We start from the raw sequence: 19,571 nt of genomic DNA, 5'->3' as shown, positions 1-19,571 counted from the left end.
GTTCTAGGGGACTGATGACCACAGATATTAAGTCCCATAGTGCTCAGAGACAGTTTTTGCAAAACCTACAGTGACAGCTACCTGTTTGTGTGCAGCTAAATGGATAGCATTGGACTGCCTTTCTTTTTAAAAAAGTGATACCTGAAACAGTTTCCATTACTGTGCAACAAATTCTGAACCTGAAAGTTTTTCTTATTACTTCAAATTTTCCAGTTTCACTGTGCAACTCTTGTATAAGGGAAATCTCCAGCTAATCCAGTATCACTCGTTTCTTATAAAATGAGCTGCAAAGCCACACAAGTGAAAGCAGCACTCTTATCTGCTGACAAAAAAATGGTCAGAACCAAACATGCTGTACTGTAAAAAATTTATTTGTCAGGTCAAAGTTCCTGTCAGTGTGTTTCATCAACTTATAAATATACTGTTGTATTACTCACAGAAGTGGCATTTAGCAGATGGTCTTCAAGTGACGTGCATTTACTGTGACTAATGTTGGTTTCAAATATGCAAGCAACAAAACACTGACATAAGACAACAGCTTAAATGACGCAGTGGCCATGTGGCTTTGCTGTCACATTGTATGTGTCTTTACACAGCTGTACTGTTGGCATGAAGCCACTGGCAATGATAGAGAGAGGGAGGGAGGGAGGGAGGGAGGGAGAGAGAGAGAGACAGAGAGAGAGAGAGAGAGAGAGAGAGAATTTATTCACAAGAGCTATTTCATTTTGACTATGGTGTTTTTTTAAATTTTTTTATCTCAATCTTCCCTGAAAAAAGTTAATCATATTGTGTGTGCCAACCTTAATAAGCTATCTGTCATCAGCACACTGTCAAGGTCTGTGAATCCAACTATTCTGGACCCTCTGTTGTTTCTCGTATACATAAATGATCTTACACTTGCAGTTTCAGAAGATGCAAAATACGTCCTCTTTGCATACTATACAAGTACTGTAATACATTGAGGTGACAAAAATCATCGGCCAGTGATACGCACGTATAAAGATGATGGCAGTACTGCATACAAAAGGTATAAAAGGGCAGTGCATTGGGGAACTGTCATCTGTGCTCAAGTGATTCATGTGAAAAGGTTTCTGATGTGATTATGGCCGCACTTTCGACACAGATTGCTAGTTGGAGCTAGTCGCACGATACATTCCATTTTGGAAATCATTAGGGAATTCATATTCTGATATCTGCAGTGTCAAGAACATGCTAAGAATACCAAACTTCAGGCATTAGCTCTCGCCATGGATAAGACAGTGGATACCACCACGGATAACTAACATACAAGTAACACTGTATGAAATAACCACAGAAATTGATGTGGGATTTGAAACGAATATATCCACGAGGGCAGAGTGGTGAAATTTGGCGTTAATGGACTGTGACAGCAAACAACAGACAAGTGCCTTTCTTAACAGCATGACATGGGCTGCAGCACCTTTCCTGGGCTAGTGACCATAATGGCTGGACCCATGAGCTGGTCAGATGAGTCCCAATTTCAGTTGGTAAGAGTAGGGGTCCAGTATGGTGCAGACCCCATGAAGCCACAGACCTGGGTTGTCAACAAGACGCTGTGTAAGCTGGTGGTGGCTCCATAATGGAGACTTCCAATGAGTTTCGGAGTTGATGTCATGTCTAGCTGCTGCACTATGCCAGGCAAAAGGAGGTCTGACATGATATTAGGAGGTATTCCACGACTTGACACCTAAGTGTAAAAAGGAGTACCTGTCCCTTTGCTGAAAAGGCGGATAATGAATATTCAAAAACCATCAAGAGATGGTTGAAGGCAAATTAATTACCTTTGAATTTTGACAAGACTTGGTAGGCCCTATATACAGTTCTCATATAACTCCACAAGCTATGAAAAATAGTCTTCTCAAACAAAAGAACTGTAGGTAGTAGAAGTTTTTGGGATCACAGAAGGTCGTCAGCTCAGTTGGAAAACCAACTGCTTGAAACTGAATACATAAATATAGTGTATGTTTTGACTAAATCCATGAATGGAGACTGTCTCAAGACAAATGAATAAATAAGTGGATAAACATATGCTCTGTACTAGATTTCATGTAGCACTCTTACTTAGCAATGAGCTTTTCTAAATATCATAGAAACTTACTTGAGTCTTGTAGACAGTCTTGAAGTTGACCTTATACTTTGAGCATCTTGGCGGGAAGTTGAAGCACCACGTGTACTCTCTCACCTGGTAGGGCTTGTGCTCAGATACTCTCACCGTCGTCGTGTACCTGAAACATTTCAAACAAACCTGTAATTAGCAACGGACATCAAAAAGGCAATAAAAATAACATTTATCTACATGTTATGAATCCAGGTCTTCCCTTACAATGATAATAGTAAGTATAACTGCTCACATTTCCCTTATTACGTATTGTATCCAACTGTAAATCAGTGTTATATACTAATGGGTGTGGATTGCATCAAACTTGTCTGATGACTGACTTCTTCAGAAGAAAAAAAACCTAGTGGGGATTAAAAGAGTAACTTAAAAATATTTATTTCCTTTCTGTGCCTTTAGTAGAAAATTCCCTTCCATATCTTTGTGTATCCTCTTTGTGAACAGCAACATGTTCAGTTACATATTTCAAGCACAATTTGATAATGATACAGACTGGATAAGCTACAGCATTTTGAAGTAACCTTCCTCGCATTTATCATGAATAACTTAAAAAAAAAAAAAACAGAAAAACTAGATCAAATTGATTAAAGTTGGATTAAAATTTTCTTATGTTACATTCAGTTTTTCTAAATATGCATGTTGCTTAATTGTTGGTTGGTTGGTTTGGGGAAGGAGACCAGACAGCGTGGTCATCGGTCTCATCGGATTAGGGAAGGATGGGGAAGGAAGTCAGCCGTGCCCTTTCAGAGGAACCATCCCGGCATTTGCCTGGAGTGATTTAGGGAAATCACGGAAAACCTAAATCAGGATGGCCGGACACGGGATTGAACCGTCGTCCTCCCGAATGCGAGTCCAGTGCCTAACCACTGCGCCGCCTTGCTCGGTATGTTGCTTAATAACATAACAAAAATATTTCATCTTGCTTGAAACAAAACCCCAGTGATTGAAAGAAATTGTAAATGATTTGATTCTAACGTTGAAGAGACAATGTGCTCAATAGATTTGAATGTAATAATAATAGTGAGGGTTTCTTCTGCCACTACAGAACTTTTATTTTGAGGGTCATCAGCCTTCTGACTGATTTGAAGCTGCTCACCACAATTTCCTCTTCCGTGCCAACATCTTTGTCTCAGAGTAGAACTTGCAGCCAATGTTTTCAATTATATGTTGGATGTATTTGAATCTGTTTCTCCCCTCTGAGGCTTCCCCTAGCACAACAGAATTTATTCCCTGCTGTCTTAACATGTCTTATCAGTCTGTTCTTGTGATCACTGTTTTCCACATACTGATTTCCTCAGCAATTCTGCAGAGGTCCTTGAAATTTCTTATAGAGGCTTGATATTTCTTATCAGCATCCTTCTCTAACACCACATTTCAAACACTTTCCATTCTTCTTTAGTTTTCTGTCAGTTCACAAGCCACTTCCATACATTTCTGGTCACCAGACAATCATTTCTGACAATTTTGTTTCGAAGAAGCCAGTACACCACCAGCCTCAAACAAGCTAGAGGGTTGCTATGTGCACTGTCTCCAGCAGACATCTATGGTCTGAAGATGATCTTATAATACGATCGAAACCGATCACCACATTTTAAAAAAAAGTGCGATCAAGACTGCTTCCAGTTTATTTATAATAATTATAGATTGCTGTTTCTTATAATAAGAACTATGTTCTTTAAAATATTTTGGTGAAACAATTTAAACAGCAAAAACATTCCATAACAAGTCACAAAGTTTTTCTGTAGATTTAACTACTCAATGGTTAAAGTGTACCCCACTCAGTAATTGGTCTTTTAGTTCCCTTGGGACATACTCCCTGTAAGGATTGCAGTTGTTTACCACTAGAAATTATCTGAGTAATGAAAATATATGACTTCAAGCAATATGGTAGCTTTTTCTTTTGAGCCCTAAGTTTAAACAGCCTCAAAGTCTATTACTGCCAATCAAAGTTGTTAATTTGAAAGCCAATTTTCTGACAAGGAACAACGAAATTACTTGGTATTATGAGAATGCTACATCTCTCTATTGTGTTTACCTTCGATCGTATACACCCTACCAACAGCACTTGAGACCATATTAACTTTAACCCATCAATAATTTAAAAAAATGCCAATATGTATCAGTATATTTGTGTACTGGGTGCTTCCTTCATGTATCTTAGCTACTAAAAGAAAACCAGTCCGATAGTGTTCAAATTTCAAAACAGAAGAACTATGTAACGATCACACTCAAAGAGATTGTCATCATTACTCGTTCATTATACTTTGCATAGGGTAAAGCTCATAGCACGTGCTAGCAGTAATGTGTCAGGGTTAGATTATGCGTATAATTTGTGCTACATTAACTGCAGTACTGATGATATCGCATAATAATTCAGTGCGGTCCACTGGGCTGGTCTTTCAAATCGATGTCACTTCGGCAGTTATCCAATCGGGGAAAGGGAACCCACAGTTTAACGTGGAATTCGAACCTAGTGTTCTTTATGGCGGGTCTTCACATCGTTGAGAGTGAATACTGGGTTAGAGAGCGGACTGAAAAATCCGTACATGAAGTGTATTCGCAATTGCAAATATGGACAATCATCAGCTGTAGAATGGGATGACGACAACGCTAATTTTCGCCGGACCGCGTCTCGAATCCGGAATTCCCGCTTATCGCGAACGTTCACCTTACCATACTTTCTTTTTTTTTTAATCTCATTTTTTTCGTTATTCGTCGTTGCATTTATTCGAGACGGACGTCGCATGACACCCGTTCAAGTACATCATTGAACCAGTTACCTAGTTTTTTTTTCTTTTTTATTGCAGATGACAGTTATCTCTCTGACCGAACACACTGAGCTACCGTGCTGCTACTATTTGGCTATCCGTACACGACTGACGGCCAGACACGTCAACCACATGTCGACAAACTGCGAATACATTTAACGGACTTCATAACGGCTGTAGTCACTGCAGTGCCTGTTCCTTTGGACGTGCATGCGCCTCCATAGGAACTTTGCATCGTTTTCGAAATACCACAGGCACTGCAATATTGTACTTATCTGCCGACACAGGGCAAACGACTTTCAAGTAAAATGTCTTGCCTGTGAGGGAACATACACAATGGATGTATACGGGCAGGTTGTCGACACATAGTTGAAGACATATGAAAGTTTAGGTTTGCCCGTGAGTCTTGCACAGATAGCCCAAATTGTAAGGCGACAGTTCGCAATACGCGGGAAATCGGGGTCCGTGTCCGGTCCGGCAAAAACTGTCATTGTCATTCCGTTGTACAGCCGATGGTTGTCCATATTCGCAATTGCGAATATGTATTTCATAACGGCAGTAGTACGCGCAGGCCATACCATACTTACAATATTTCGCAAAATTGACCGTAGCATTATAACGTGGTGTAAATCTGTTACAGAAATGAAAAAAGTGCCTCACGAAAGTCAGACGATCAGAAACAGGCAACTGATTAATGACGGCCGATGCCATAATTCTTCAGTGCTGCCAAATTTCTGAAATGAAATTACTCTCATATTTTTATGAAAGAAAAACCTAATCCGGTTACCCCCCAACTAACCTTAGTTCAAATGGCTCTGAGCACTATGGGACTTAACTTCTGAGGTCATCAGTCCCCTAGAACTTAGAACTACTTAAACCTAACTAACCTAAGGACATCACACACATCCATGCCCGAGGCAGGATTCGAACCTGCGACCGTAGCGGTCGCGCGGTTCCAGACTGTACCGCCTAGAACCGCTCGGCTACCCCGGCCGGCCAACTAACCTTAGTGATTTAGCTGATGAGAACTAATAAAATGTCACATTCACACTCTAGTTCGCCGTGTTGCGTCTATTTCATTGGCTTTCATGCACATGGCTTACTGGTTGGTCTTGTAAACACTCCAAAATCGGGTCTGGAAATCCATTTCTAGCTGCCGGTTTTCCTCTTCCACAATCGACTTTCTCTCCTATGTAAAAGCACAACCGTTTTTGAAACTTGCTTGGATTGACAGATTGCGTCTTTTCGACTAATATGGATGGGGTGACGTATTTTGTAGTGATGGAGAAAAAGGAATGTTAGACCGAGCCAAAACTGTCTACCTCTAATAAATCAAGAGAAACAGCGAAGGTGCGGACTAAATAAGAAGATGGGACAGCTGTTTTCCAGGTGCCATACGGCCAGTAAATCCACTTCAGACCTTAACATCTAAACACAAGAGCGTAAAGCGGTATCCCAAATTCGGTTTTCGTTTTTCGGAGACGTGTTTCATGTAACCGTAGTGAGTGACTAAAATCTGGTGTCTGTTACGCTACTAAGTGGTTTGGGAAAATAACTACCGTAGCACAATACACAGATGCGCACACAGAGGATGTTGTGTTTCAGAAATATTGGTTTATAAAGACTGATTTTAGAAGAGTGAAGAAATTCAAGTAATGTTGCCGTTGTGTTGCACGCTCGCGCATAAATTATGTTGAGTTTAAGAAAGGCAAAATTTTCGATGTGATTTCTCCTTACTGATTTTGGTCGGTTAGTTTTGTTATCGAGACAAGATGAAACAAAATTATCTGCTCACATTCCTTGGACTCAGTCACAGATTCACCACACCTTTACCATTTCACTAACGAGATACATGCCAGAGTTATACTTTTTTTATATAAGAAGTGAATTTTCTAAAGACTGTTGTAATTATTAAAACTGTTTCACAATACAGCTTTTTTCTTTTTATTTTTTTTAGTGCTAGTCACTTGAGTCAGTACGTTCAGTTTCTTTCACTGCCCCATTACTAACGTTTTATTTTTCATCGAGTGTCACCGCACTGCGCTTTGCAGAAACAGTTACTTAAAGTATGATGCGCTTCGTGTAGTTCCTTTTCCTTGTTCTGCACTTGGGAAAGGTTTTCTTTAGCTTGTTTTCTGCTGTGCTGCATTTTAACATCCACCATTTTCGAGCAGTACCGAGTTTCCCTTGGCACAAGGTACGACACGAAAGTTCGTCACGGGCAGTTTTATACCACTGTTAGGACAAACTAGTATTATTTACAGTCAAGCATTGCATCATAAATTATCATCAGGCCAGTCCGCCCCCACGCTGCGTGATCAGTGCGCAAAATGCTATGCTAGAGGTCCTGGTTCGATTTCCGGCCGGGTCGGAGTTTTTCTCCGATAGGGGAATGGCTGTTGTGTTGTCTTCAGCATCACTGCGTCGTCATCGAAATGCAAGTCACCGAAGTGGCGTCAACTAAGAAGACGCACCAGGCGACCGGCCTACACGACGGGAAGCTCTAGCCACACGCACATTTCATCAGGGTCAGTTCGGTTGAAGTTCATTTCAGATCTCTTACTCGTACAGTGCTGTGTTACATGTTCGCGTGTGCGACATTCATTTACTTAGTCCAGTAGTGCCCAAAAAGGGAATAACGAAATTTTCTGAGGAGTAAAAATTAAACGACTCGATTCTGTTTGTCAAGAAACTAAATTATTTTCAAAAGATCATTTCTATTATCACAATTTTATAAGACGCTAATACTGATTATATAAGCTATCAACAATTTCTGTTTCTCAGTTAGTAGCATTAATGGAATTGTTTCATTAATCACTTCGAAACAGATAAACGAATTAATTGACAGCACGGTACAGCAGCAACTACATAATGGTTGCTATAGTGCCGTACACAGTTTTATTATTACTATTAGAGTGGTTCGACACAACGCATTAAAAGCGTGAAGTCGTCCGATGTCTGCCAGTTCAGGAGTAAGGCGTGCAGCAATGAAGTGAATTACAAACTGTAAGTATAGTGCACACATCTGAACTTGTTGGATTTTAAATGGGGCGGCAGTGTGCAGGTCAAGCAAGTGCCGCAATTGAGAGGAGTAATGCAGGGGAACCTGGTTTTGTAACAAGTGTGGATAATTAGTTTTGTTTTCTGAGAAGGAGTTGTGGATAGCACTTGAGATGCAGCACGAAATCCTTCAACATTAATTCTAAAACACACACACACACACACACACACACACACACACACACACACACACACACACACAAAAATAGCTTTCATTTTAAAAATAAAAGTTTTCCAAGGGCAGTCTTTCATTCTACAGTTTAGTTAGGTGCTGAAGTCGGTTATAATGTGGTGGAGGGGACGGGGGTGCTATCTAATGTCTGATTGCACTCAATGGTAATGGTCTGTGAAAGGTCACAGTTCGTAGTTATTGACGAAAAGTCATCGCGTACAACAGAAGTGATTTCTGGCGTTCTCCAAGGTAGTGTTATAGGCCATTTGCTGTTTCTTATCTATATAAACGATTTAGGAGACAATCTGAGCAATCGTCTTAGGTTGTTTGCTGATGATGCTGTCGTTTATAGTCTAGTGAACTAATCAAAAGATCAAAACAAATTACAAAACTATTTAGGAAAGATATCTCTAAGGTGCAAAAATTGGTAACTGACCACAACTAATGAAAACTGTGAGGTCATCCACTTCGGTTAAACGATAAATCAATCATATCTAAATGCCGTAAATTCAACTAAATACCAAGGAATTACAATTACGAACAAGTTAAATTGGGAGGAACACACAGAAAATGTTGTGGGGAAGGCTAACCAAACACTGTGTTTTATTGGCAGGACTCTTAGAAAATGTATCAGATCTACTAAGGAGACTGTCTACATACACTACGTTTGTCCGTCTTCTTTTAGAATACTGCTGTGCGGTATCTTTACCAGATAAGATTGACGGAGTACATCGAGAAAGTTCGAAGAAGAGCAGCACTTTTTGTATTATCGCGAAATAGGGGAGAGAGTGTCACTGAAATGATATAGGGACTGGGGTCGACATCATTAAAACAAAGGCGTTTTCCGATGCGGCGGAATCTTCTCACGAGATTTCAGTCACTACGTTCACCTCCGAACGCGAAAATATTTTGTTGGCGCCGACCTTCATTGGGAGAAATGATCACGTTAATAAAATAAGGGGAATCAGACCTCTCACGGAAAGAAATAGGCGTTAGTTTTTTCCGCGTGCTGTAGGAGACTGGAATAATAGAGAATTATTGTGAACGTGGTTCGATGAATCCTCTGCCAGGCACTTAAATGCGATTTGAAGAGTGTCCATGTAGATGTGAACCACTGACTTAGTCCGTTTTGGGTGCGTAAATTTGTACTGAGACGTCACACTTTGTGGCACTGTTCACTGCACTGCAGAATACAGTTTCACATGATGGCATCTTTGGTACACAGTTATAGTTTTTTTAGTGACAGTTAACTGGAAAACAGTTACACAATTTCAAGTGGATTTGGCGATTCCTTTCATCAGATAGCGTGTATGTAAGCATACCACCCGCACTGTCCAGTTGAAAGAACGTTCACATTACAATACGCACAAACACGAAAATTAAGAATAGAGGACCTTTATACAAGATAAATAAAACAGTTACACACTTTGTGATAAAAACTGTGTCTGCCGACAACAGTGTGTTTCGACAAATGTAGGCTAAGTCTTCACAAAAAAAAGATTAGTACACTTCATCACTCATAAGAAAATTATTCTTAAAATATCTCAACACAGGGTCGTACGCTGTTAATGGCTAACATCTTAGCCTTCTGCTCTATAACACCACTGCAGACCATCACTTCGACCTCTTCTCCGAACCAAAAAATGAAATACAAAATCTGTATCTTGCAATACTACATCGCTGGAAATGCCATTCTACAACTTCACCCTGCAAATTAAAGGAACTCCATTTCAGTATGAAACAATGCCATCAAAACTACTATTATTTCCCAACAAACACACGACGCACCAAAAAATTTTGAAAATTAGTGAAAAGGCGATCATATTTTCTAGATCAAAGCTCTGAACACTTTACAACTTTTGAGATTGGCAAGAAAAAGGGAAAGATCATAAGTAAATGTAATAAATACAAAAATCGCGTTAATTTGTTACAAAAGCACATTGAATTATAATTTATTACTTCCATCTGAGATGGAATAGTGCGAGCACCCGCTGTATTTATTAGTGCTGTGAATTTTCTTCAGCCTGTCTATATTCTTCAACAGCATATGAAAAAAGAATTAACACAAGTTTCATCAAAATTCAGTTGATTCACTAACATGTCTTTCATAGTTTCTACAGCAAACTGGGTTGTATCACTGGTCCATATAGTACTCATGTGAGGAAATACTCTTTCAGTAGCAAGGCAGAAGACAAACTGTACTAACTTTGTTGAGAATGGCATATGATCCTGCCTGAAATGAGAAATTATTTCAACCCATCTTTGAGCTGGCGAAGTGTTGTCAGCAGCCCATTCGCTGCTTTTCTCACAGGCTACAAGCAGTTTGACACAGACATAGCAATTACACACTTTGTTTGCAAACTGAACATATTTTTAAAAAAAAACTAGGATAGAGCAGTTTCCTAGAAAAAGAGCATAGCCTCTCCTAGAAGCGGACCATTTTTTTTTTCAAGCATTTCAAGAACTGTTTTACCGCTTTAGGGAAGAAACAAATCTTCAACTTTCCACTCCAAGGCAGTTTTCTAGTTAATAATACAGTCAATCAACTTGAAGAAAATAGACTAAACTTTACTAATACAATATAGCCTAACACTACATCATTACGAAGTGTCGTATTCATGATCTATGGAACAAGTATTAATCTAATCTACGTAGCACACAATACAATATCTTGTAACTTCGCGCGTACAGACAGCATAAAGAGATAAGTGGCTACTCTTTGGTAAGTGTAGAATCTCTTTGTCTAACAGTTTCGCTAACTTAAATAAAACTAACAATAAAATATACCGACACGAGTGAAATAAATATCTAATTCTCGATAAATCGTTTCATAACATTGTTAAATTCTGGATAGATAGACACTTGGAACTACCGTTGAAAATATATAGAGCTACAAAAATCGCTACTGCCCAGAATACAAAAAACAGGCAGGTGGCCTGATGGTCACCTTATGAGTGACCGACCTTAAAATTCACGATAACGAAGCCAGTACAAGTAACCTCACGCTCTCCGTTTCGAAATCGTATCTGACGAATTCGCATCTTCCACCGATAGAGGACATTAGATTGAGCATTTCTCATTCGATGCTATATAATATAACCCGATCGCCAACGCCTGTTTTGCTAACACCAGCACGCAACGCAAGAGCCAACGACACCGTATTTGCTTTTATAGTTTTAAATATTTACAGTATTTGGAGTAAGTGTGCTTTTTGGGATAATGGTGGTGGTTGTTGTTGTTGTCTTCAGTCCTGAGACTGGTTTGATGCAGCTCTCCATGCTACCCTATCCTGTGCACGTTTCTTCATCTCGCAGTACTTACTGCAACCCACATCCTTCTGAATCTGCTTAGTGTATTCATCTCTTGGTCTCCCTCTACGATTTTTTCCCTCCACGCTGCCCGCCAATGCTAAATTTGTGATCCCTTGATGCCTCAGAATGTGCCCTACCAACCGATCCCTTCTTCTAGTCAAGTTGTGCCACAAACTCCTCTTCTCCCCAATTCTATTCAATACTTCATAATTAGTTATGTGATCTACCCACCTTATCTTCAGCATTCTTTTGTAGCACCACATTTCGAAAGCTTCTATTCTCTTCTTGTCCAAACTAGTTATCGTCCATGTTCCACTTCCATACATGACTACACTCCATACAAATACTTTCAGAAACGACTTCCTGACACTTAAATCTATACTCGATGTTAACAAATTTCTCTTCTTCAGAAACGCTTTCCTTGCCATTGCCAGTCTACATTTTATATCCTCTCTACTTCGACCATCATCAGTTATTTTGCTCACCAAATAGCAGAACTCCTTTACTACTTTCAGTGTCTCATTTCCTAATCTAATTCCCTCACCATCACCCGATTTAATTGGACTACATTCCATTATCCTCGTTTTGCTTTTGTTGATGTTCATCTTTTATCAGTTGTAGGAATATATAGAAAATATCTTTAAAAATGAATCAAATGGCGTAAAATATCAATCATGATACTTGTATACAAGCCAACGCGCTTGCCGCAGTGGTAACGCATGTTCCCGTCAGATCACCGAAGTTAAGCGCTGTCGGGCTTGGCTAGCACTTGGATGGGTCACCGTCTGGGTTTGCCGAGTGCCGTTGGCATGCAGGGTACACACTGTCCTCGTGAGGCCAATTGAGTAGTTTCATTATGAATAGTTGCGGCTCCGGATGAGGCGAAACAAGCGCTGTATCACTGTAAGAGGTACAGAGGCGAGCGAATGTGCCGGGGCTCTCCCGAATTCATCACTGCCAGCGACACGTCGCCACAACGTGCACTCACTCAGTCCTTGTGAGGTCAATTGAGAACTTACTTAACTAAAGAATAGCGGCTCCAGATGAGGCGAAACAAGCGCTATATCTTTGTTAAGTGGTACAGAGGAGAGCGAGTGAGTCGGGGTTTACCCCAATTCTCTGCTACCAGGGCCACATCGTCCATACCGCGCCTGTGCTTAACATACCAAGGATTGCACTGTAATCCAAGGGTGAAGTTAAGAACTGGAATAACTTTTCCAAACTCGATCAGTTTATGCTAAAGTAAATCCTCCTGACAGATTAAAACTGTGCGCCGGACCGAGACTCGAACTCGGGACCTTCGCCTTCGCGGGCAAGTGCTCTACCATCTTTTTCTTTCATTTTGTTCGCTATTATTTGTTGTGTTTGTTCTGGACGGACGTCATATGACACCCGTTCAAGTTGATCGTTGATTCCTTTGCACAGTTATTTTATTACAGAGGGCCGCCGGCTCTCAGAACCGAACACGCTGAGCTATCGTGCCGGCTACCATCTGAGCTACCCAAGCACCGTCCTCACATCTTTACCTCCGTAAGTACCTCGTGTCCTATGGTAAAGTATATTAATGTTAACATGGTAAACTCTCAGAATGATCAAATGAATATACCGGGTGATCAAAAAGTCAGTATAAATTTGAAAACTTAATAAACCACGGAATAATGTAGATAGAGAGGTAAAAACTGACACACATGCTTGGAATGACATGGGGTTTTATTAGAACAAAAAAAAAAAAAAAAAAGTTCACAAAATGTCCGACGGATGGCGCAGGACAGTAAAACTGCTACCGTGGCGGGTGAGAGGTACGCCGATATGTTACAGAATCGCATCATCCCCAGCCTAGCTGATAAACACCTGCTGGAACGTACGATGTTTATGCAGGATGGCGCTCCACCCCATACTGCTAGACGCGTGAAAGACCTCTTGCACCCGTCGTTTGGTGATGATCGTGTGCTCAGCCGTCACTTTCGTCATGCTTGGCCTCCCAGGTCCCCAGACCTCAGTGCGTGCGATTATTGGCTTTGGGGTTATCTGAAGTCGCAAGTGTATCGTGATCGACCGGCATCTCTAGGGATGTTGAAAGACAACATCCGACGCCAATGCCTCGCCATAACTCCGGACATGCTTTACAGTGTTGTTCACCACATTATTCCTAGACTACAGCTATTGTTGAGGAATGATGGTGGACATATTGAGCATTTCCTGTAAAGAACATCATCTTTGCTTTGTATTACTTCGTTATGCTAATTATTGCTATTCTGATCAGATGAAGCGCCATCTGTCGGACACTTTTTGAACTTTTGTATTTTTTTGGTTCTAATAAAACCCCATTCCATCCCAAGCATGTGTGTCAATTTGTACCTCTCTATCTACATTATTCCGTGATTTATTTAGCCTTCAAATTTATACTGACTTTTTGATCACCCGGTATATCAGGAAAAGTATATAATTTTAAGAAAAGAAAGTTAAAAATTGATGAGAGTAAGCGAAATTAGGTCACAATTAAAAGTGACAGGTGTCAACATGATCAGAGCGGTATTTCGGTCAAAATTGACATTTTTACGAAAAATTGAAGGCACTAAATATTAGACTCAGAAACGTGAAAATTCGTATGTATCCTCAGTCTGATGTAAAAACATTAACTATGTGGCACCAGTAAGCTATCTCTTATTTTTCAAGTTATTTACTAAAAACCAAATTTGGAACGAAAACGTCGTTATTCGTAACAGATTAATTACCATTTTTATTTGTCACAGAAAGTTCCACTTACAGCACTCTATTACATTCAGAAAATAAGACAGCTGTACCAAGTTTCAAGACTATATTGTAAACAACGGTAGTTACAAGTAATCATAAAGAGGCAGTTCAGGAGTCACGCTCTGCTGTCGGTTCCGTTCTAAAAATTCTAGCCAGCAAAGTTTAAATGCAGTCGCGCTAAAACTTTTTCAGTATCTAAAACAAACTGAAGTCTACGTATACAAAAATTAAGAAGACTGTAAATTGTTGAACGACAGTAATATTAACTAATACATGTCCGAGAAAGGGGCCATTTAGTACTGCTAGTTGTGCCTATAGGGCGGTTGATAGCCGATGTTCCGTTTGGCGGTCCGCTGCGCCCATGTATCAGTACGGCCAAAGGGGAAATTGAAAGAGAGACTTCACACCGAGATACCAATCTGTCATCGTCAGTCAAACGCCTGCGTGCTCTGTGCGTTAGATGACCTCAGAGTTGGGCAGCTATCAAAAGCATTTTTGGTAAACGTAGGAGGCGAACTCATGAGGACTGTGAACCATCCTGGATTACTTGGTTTTCAGTGGTCAGATAATTTCCCCTTTTATGTCGAGCAACTAACTCTGGTGATTAGAAGTCAGGGTGATAGACCATTTTACTTGTTAACAGTGCTGTTTTTGACAGGCGTATTATTATTATTTCTTTCCTTTCTCAGACCTTAGGTCTGGTTCGAAATGAAAATGACGCTGACCTTGATCAAGCGTGACTTCCTTTTAACTGTACGGTATATGTTACATTGCGTTTAGGAACTTTCGGGTAATTGAACATGTATCAACAATTACGGATTTCTGTAGTTGTATATATATGTTTGGATGTAGCTGTATTGCGTTGATGTACTGGTGGATATTGTGTGGTATGACTCCTGTAGTTGATAGTATAATTGGTATATGTCAACTTTATCCTGATGCCACATGTCCTTGACTTCCTCAGCCAGTTGGATGTATTTTTCAATTTTTTCTCCTGTTTTCTTTTGTATATTTGTTGTATTGGGTATGGATATTTCGATTAGTTGTGTTAATTTCTTCTTTTTATTGGTGAGTATGATGTCAGGTTTGTTATGTGGTGTTGTTTTATCTGTTATAATGGTTCTGTTCCAGTATAATTTGTATTCATCATTCTCCAGTACATTTTGTGGTGCATACTTGTATGTAGGAACTTGTTGTTTTAAAAGTTTATGTTGTAAGGCAAGCTGTTGATGTATTATTTTTGCGACATTGTCATGTCTACTGGGGTATTCTGTATTTGCTAGTATTGTACATCCGCCTGTGATGTGATCTACTGTTTTTATTTGTTGTTTGCAAAGTCTGCATTTATCTGTTGTGGTATTGGGATCTTTAATAATATGCTTGCTGTAATATCTGGTGTGTTATTGTTTGATCCTGTATTGCAATCATGAATCCTTCCGTCTCACTGTATATATTGCCTTTTCTTAGCCATGTGTTGGATCCGTCTTGATCGATGTGTGGCTGTGTTAGATGATACAGGTGCTTGCCATGTAGTGTTTTCTTTTTCAAATTTACTTTCTTCGTATCTGTTGATGTTATGTGATCTAAAGGGTTGTAGAAGTGGTTATGAAATTGCAGTGGTGTAGCCGATGTATTTATATGAGTGATTGCTTTGTGTATTTTGCTTGTTTCTGCTCGTTCTATAAAGAATTTTCTTAAATTGTCTACCTGTCCATAATGTAGGTTTTTTATGTCGATAAATCCCCTTCCTCCTTCCTTTCTGCTTAATGTGAATCTTTCTGTTGCTGAATGTATGTGATGTATTCTATAGTTGTGGCACTGTGATCGTGTAAGTGTATTGAGTGCTTCTAGGTCTGTGTTACTCCATTTCACTACTCCAAATGAGTAGGTCAACATTGGTGCAGCATAAGTATTTATAGCTTTTGTCTTGTTTCTTGCTGTCAATTCTGTTTTCAGTATATTTGTTAGTCTTTGTCTATGTTTTTCTTTCAGTTCTTCTTTAATATTTGTATTATCTATTCCTATTTTTTGTCTGTATCCTAGATATTTATAGGCATCTGTTTTTTCCATCGCTTCTATGCAGTCACTGTGGTTATCCAATATGTAATGTTCTTGTTTAGTGTGTTTTCCCTTGACTATGCTATTTTTCTTACATTTGTCTGTTCCAAAAGCCATATTTATATCATTGCTGAATACTTCTGGTATCTTTAGTAATTGGTTGAGTTGTTGATTTGTTGCTGCCAGTAGTTTTACGTCATCCATGTATAGCAAATGTGTGATTTTGTGTGGGTATGTTCCAGTGATATTGTATACATAATTTGTGTTATTTAGCATGTTGGATAGTGGGTTCAGAGCAAGGCAGAACCAGAAAGGACTTAATGAATCTCCTTGGTATATTCCACGCTTAATCTGTATTGGCTGTGATGTGATATTATTTGAATTTGTTTGGATATTAAGTGTGGTTTTCCAATTTTTCATTACTATGTTTAGGAACTGTATCAATTTAGGATCTACTTTGTATATTTCCAATATTTGTAGTAACCATGAGTGGGGTACACTATCAAAAGCTTTTTGGTAATCAATGCATGCGTAGTGTAGCGACCTTTGTTTAGTTTTAGCTTGATATGTCACCTCTGCATCTATTATCAGTTGCTCTTTACATCCTCGTGCTCCTTTGCAACAGCCTTTTTGTTCTTCATTTATAATTTTGTTCTGTGCTGTATGTGTCATTAATTTCTGTGTAATGACTGAAGTTAATATTTTGTATATTGTTGGTAGGCATGTTATGGGGCGATATTTAGCTGGGTTTGGTGTGTCTGCTTGATCTTTAGGTTTCAGATAAGTTATTCCATGTGTAAGTGTATCAGGGAATGTGTATGGGTCTGCAATGTAACTGTTAAATAATTTAGTTAGATGTGAATGTGTTGAGGTGAACTACTTTAGACAGAAATTTGCTATTTTATCTTTTCCAGGGGCTTTCCAATTGTGAGTAGAATTAATAGCTTGGGTGACGCCATGTTGCAAAATTATCACTTCAGGCATTTGTGGTATCATCTTGTATGTGTCTGTTTCTGCTTGTATCCACCGTGCATGCCTGTTATGTTGTACCGGGTTTGACCATATGTTGCTCCAGAAGCGTTCCATGTCTGTTATGTTTGGTGGATTGTCTATTTTAATGTGTGTGTTATCTATTGTCTGGTAAAATTTCTTCTGGTTTGCGTTGAATGTTTGGTTTTGTTTCCTTCTATTTTCACTTTTTTTGTATCTCCTAAGTCGCTTGGCCAATGCTTGTAATTTCTGCTTCTTCTCATCTAATTGCTCTATCGCTTCTTGTTGTGAGATATTACCTAACGTTTTTCGTTTTTTTTTCTGACATTTCATTTCTTATAAATTGTGTTAGCTGTCCGATGTCCTTTCTCAGTTTTTCTATTCTGATCTGTAGCCTGTGTTGCCATGCTGGTTTTGTGGGTTTCTTCTGTGTGTTGGTTGGTTCTGATCTCTGCCTAGTGTGTATATTTAGTGTAGTGAGTGCTCCTATATAAACCAGTAGTTGTAACTCTTCCATAGTTGTATATTCATTTATTTTGTTGTGTATGATTGTGTTGATAGTTTTTATTGTTGTTTCGACTTGTGGGTTACTTGGCAGTCTATGCAAGAATGGTCTAATGTCTGTATTTGTGTCTTTGTATTCTATGTATGTCAGCTGAAATTTTTCTTCTATATCTAACATGTGTGTCACTTCGTGTTCTATTTGTGCTTGTTCTGGTGGCTGTCTTAAGATGTCGTTTTCCTCTGATTGTTTAATTGATGCGTGTTGTTCTTTGTTTGTTTGCTCTGGGATGTTTGAGTCCATTACTGTATTTTCTTCTTCTTCTGTTTGCACATTATTTTGTTCCAGTATTTGTTGTACTTGTTGTTTGATGTTTTCTAATTCTGACTGGGGTATCCTGTTATTTTTGATTATTACACGGATCTGATCAGCTAGTCCTTGTTCTGTTAAAAATTTTAATTCTGGGTATCTGGTAATAAATGTTGTGTATACTTGTGATCTGTATCCAGTTGTGTTGGTTCCTAGGTTTGTTGCTTGGTAATAACAGAACATGAGGTGTCGATTAACTTCATCTGACCATCTCATCCTCTGCCTTTGTTTTCCTTCTAGGGTGGTTGTAGGAAGCATATCCTGAAAAACACCTCTATTTGGATTTAAATCATTTTCCAGTTGGCTAGCAGTGTCGTTACCATTGTGGGCGGGCATAGGGTTCAAGCGTCGTCCCCGACCATGACGGCGCTTGTCCGAGGCTTCTTTAGTTCTGTCCTGAACCAACTCATCACACTAAAAGGGGGGTTAGCCCTATTAGTGGTTTGTTCTTTTCGTCGCCTTTTACGACTGGCAGAACATACCGGAGGCCTATTCTTTTCCCGGGCCTCCACGGGGATTATTATTATTATTTCTTTACTTTCTCAGACGTTAAGTCTGGTTAAGAATGGAAAGTGACGCGGACCTTGATCAAGCGTCACTTCCTATTAACTGTACGGTATGTGTTATATTGCATTTAGGAACTTTCGGGTAATTGAACATGTATCAATAATTACGAATTTCTGTAGTTGTATATATATGGTTGGATGTAGCTGTATTGCATTGGTGTACTGGTGGATATTGTGTGGTATGACTCCTGTAGTTGATAGTATAATTGGTATGATGTCAACTTTATCCTGATGCCACATGTCCTTGACTTCCTCAGCCAGTTGGATGTATTTTTCAATTTTTTCTCCTGTTTTCTTTTGTATATTTGTTGTATTGGGTATGGATATTTCGATTAGTTGTGTTAATTTCTTCTTTTTATTGGTGAGTATGATGTCAGGTTTGTTATGTGGCGTTGTTTTATCTGTTATAATGGTTCTGTTCCAGTATAATTTGTATTCATCATTCTCCAGTACATTTTGTGGTGCATACTTGTATGTAGGAACTTGTTGTTTTAAAAGTTTATGTTGTAAGGCAAGCTGTTGATGTATTATTTTCGCGACATTGTCATGTCTTATTATTATTATTATTATTTCTTTACTTTCTCAGACGTTAAGTCTGGTTGAGAATGGAAAGTGACGCGGACCTTGATCAAGCGTCACTTCCTATTAACTGTACGGTATGTGTTATATTGCATTTAGGAACTTTCGGGTAATTGAACATGTATCAATAATTACGGATTTCTGTAGTTGTATATATATGTTTGGATGTAGCTGTATTGCATTGATGTATTGGTGGATATTGTGTGGTATGACTCCTGTAGTTGATAGTATAATTGGTATAATGTCAACTTTATCCTGATGCCACATGTCCTCGATTTCCTCAGCCAGTTGGATGTATTTTTCAA

General features: G+C 39.2%; 1 protein-coding gene and 1 pseudogene across 4 annotated transcripts in view; one reads left to right on the top strand and one right to left on the bottom strand.

Annotated features, from left to right (window-relative positions):
• Positions 1–19,571, bottom strand: part of LOC126215383 (protein draper) — a 396,618-nt gene that overhangs the window by 106,902 nt on the left and 270,145 nt on the right. For all 4 annotated transcript variants that reach the window (XM_049942079.1, XM_049942083.1, XM_049942080.1 and 1 more), the window contains exon 3: positions 2,120–2,246. In XM_049942079.1, the coding sequence (XP_049798036.1) occupies positions 2,120–2,246 (127 nt within the window). The remainder of the gene's footprint in view (positions 1–2,119; positions 2,247–19,571) is intronic.
• LOC126215545 (5S ribosomal RNA) lies at positions 12,140–12,258 on the top strand (annotated as a pseudogene).

Source organism: Schistocerca nitens, chromosome 12, assembly GCF_023898315.1.
Source record: "Schistocerca nitens isolate TAMUIC-IGC-003100 chromosome 12, iqSchNite1.1, whole genome shotgun sequence".
Taxonomy (NCBI): domain Eukaryota; kingdom Metazoa; phylum Arthropoda; class Insecta; order Orthoptera; family Acrididae; genus Schistocerca; species Schistocerca nitens.
The sequence above is the reverse complement of the archived record's forward strand: the minus strand, read 5'-3'. Positions and strand labels throughout refer to the sequence as shown.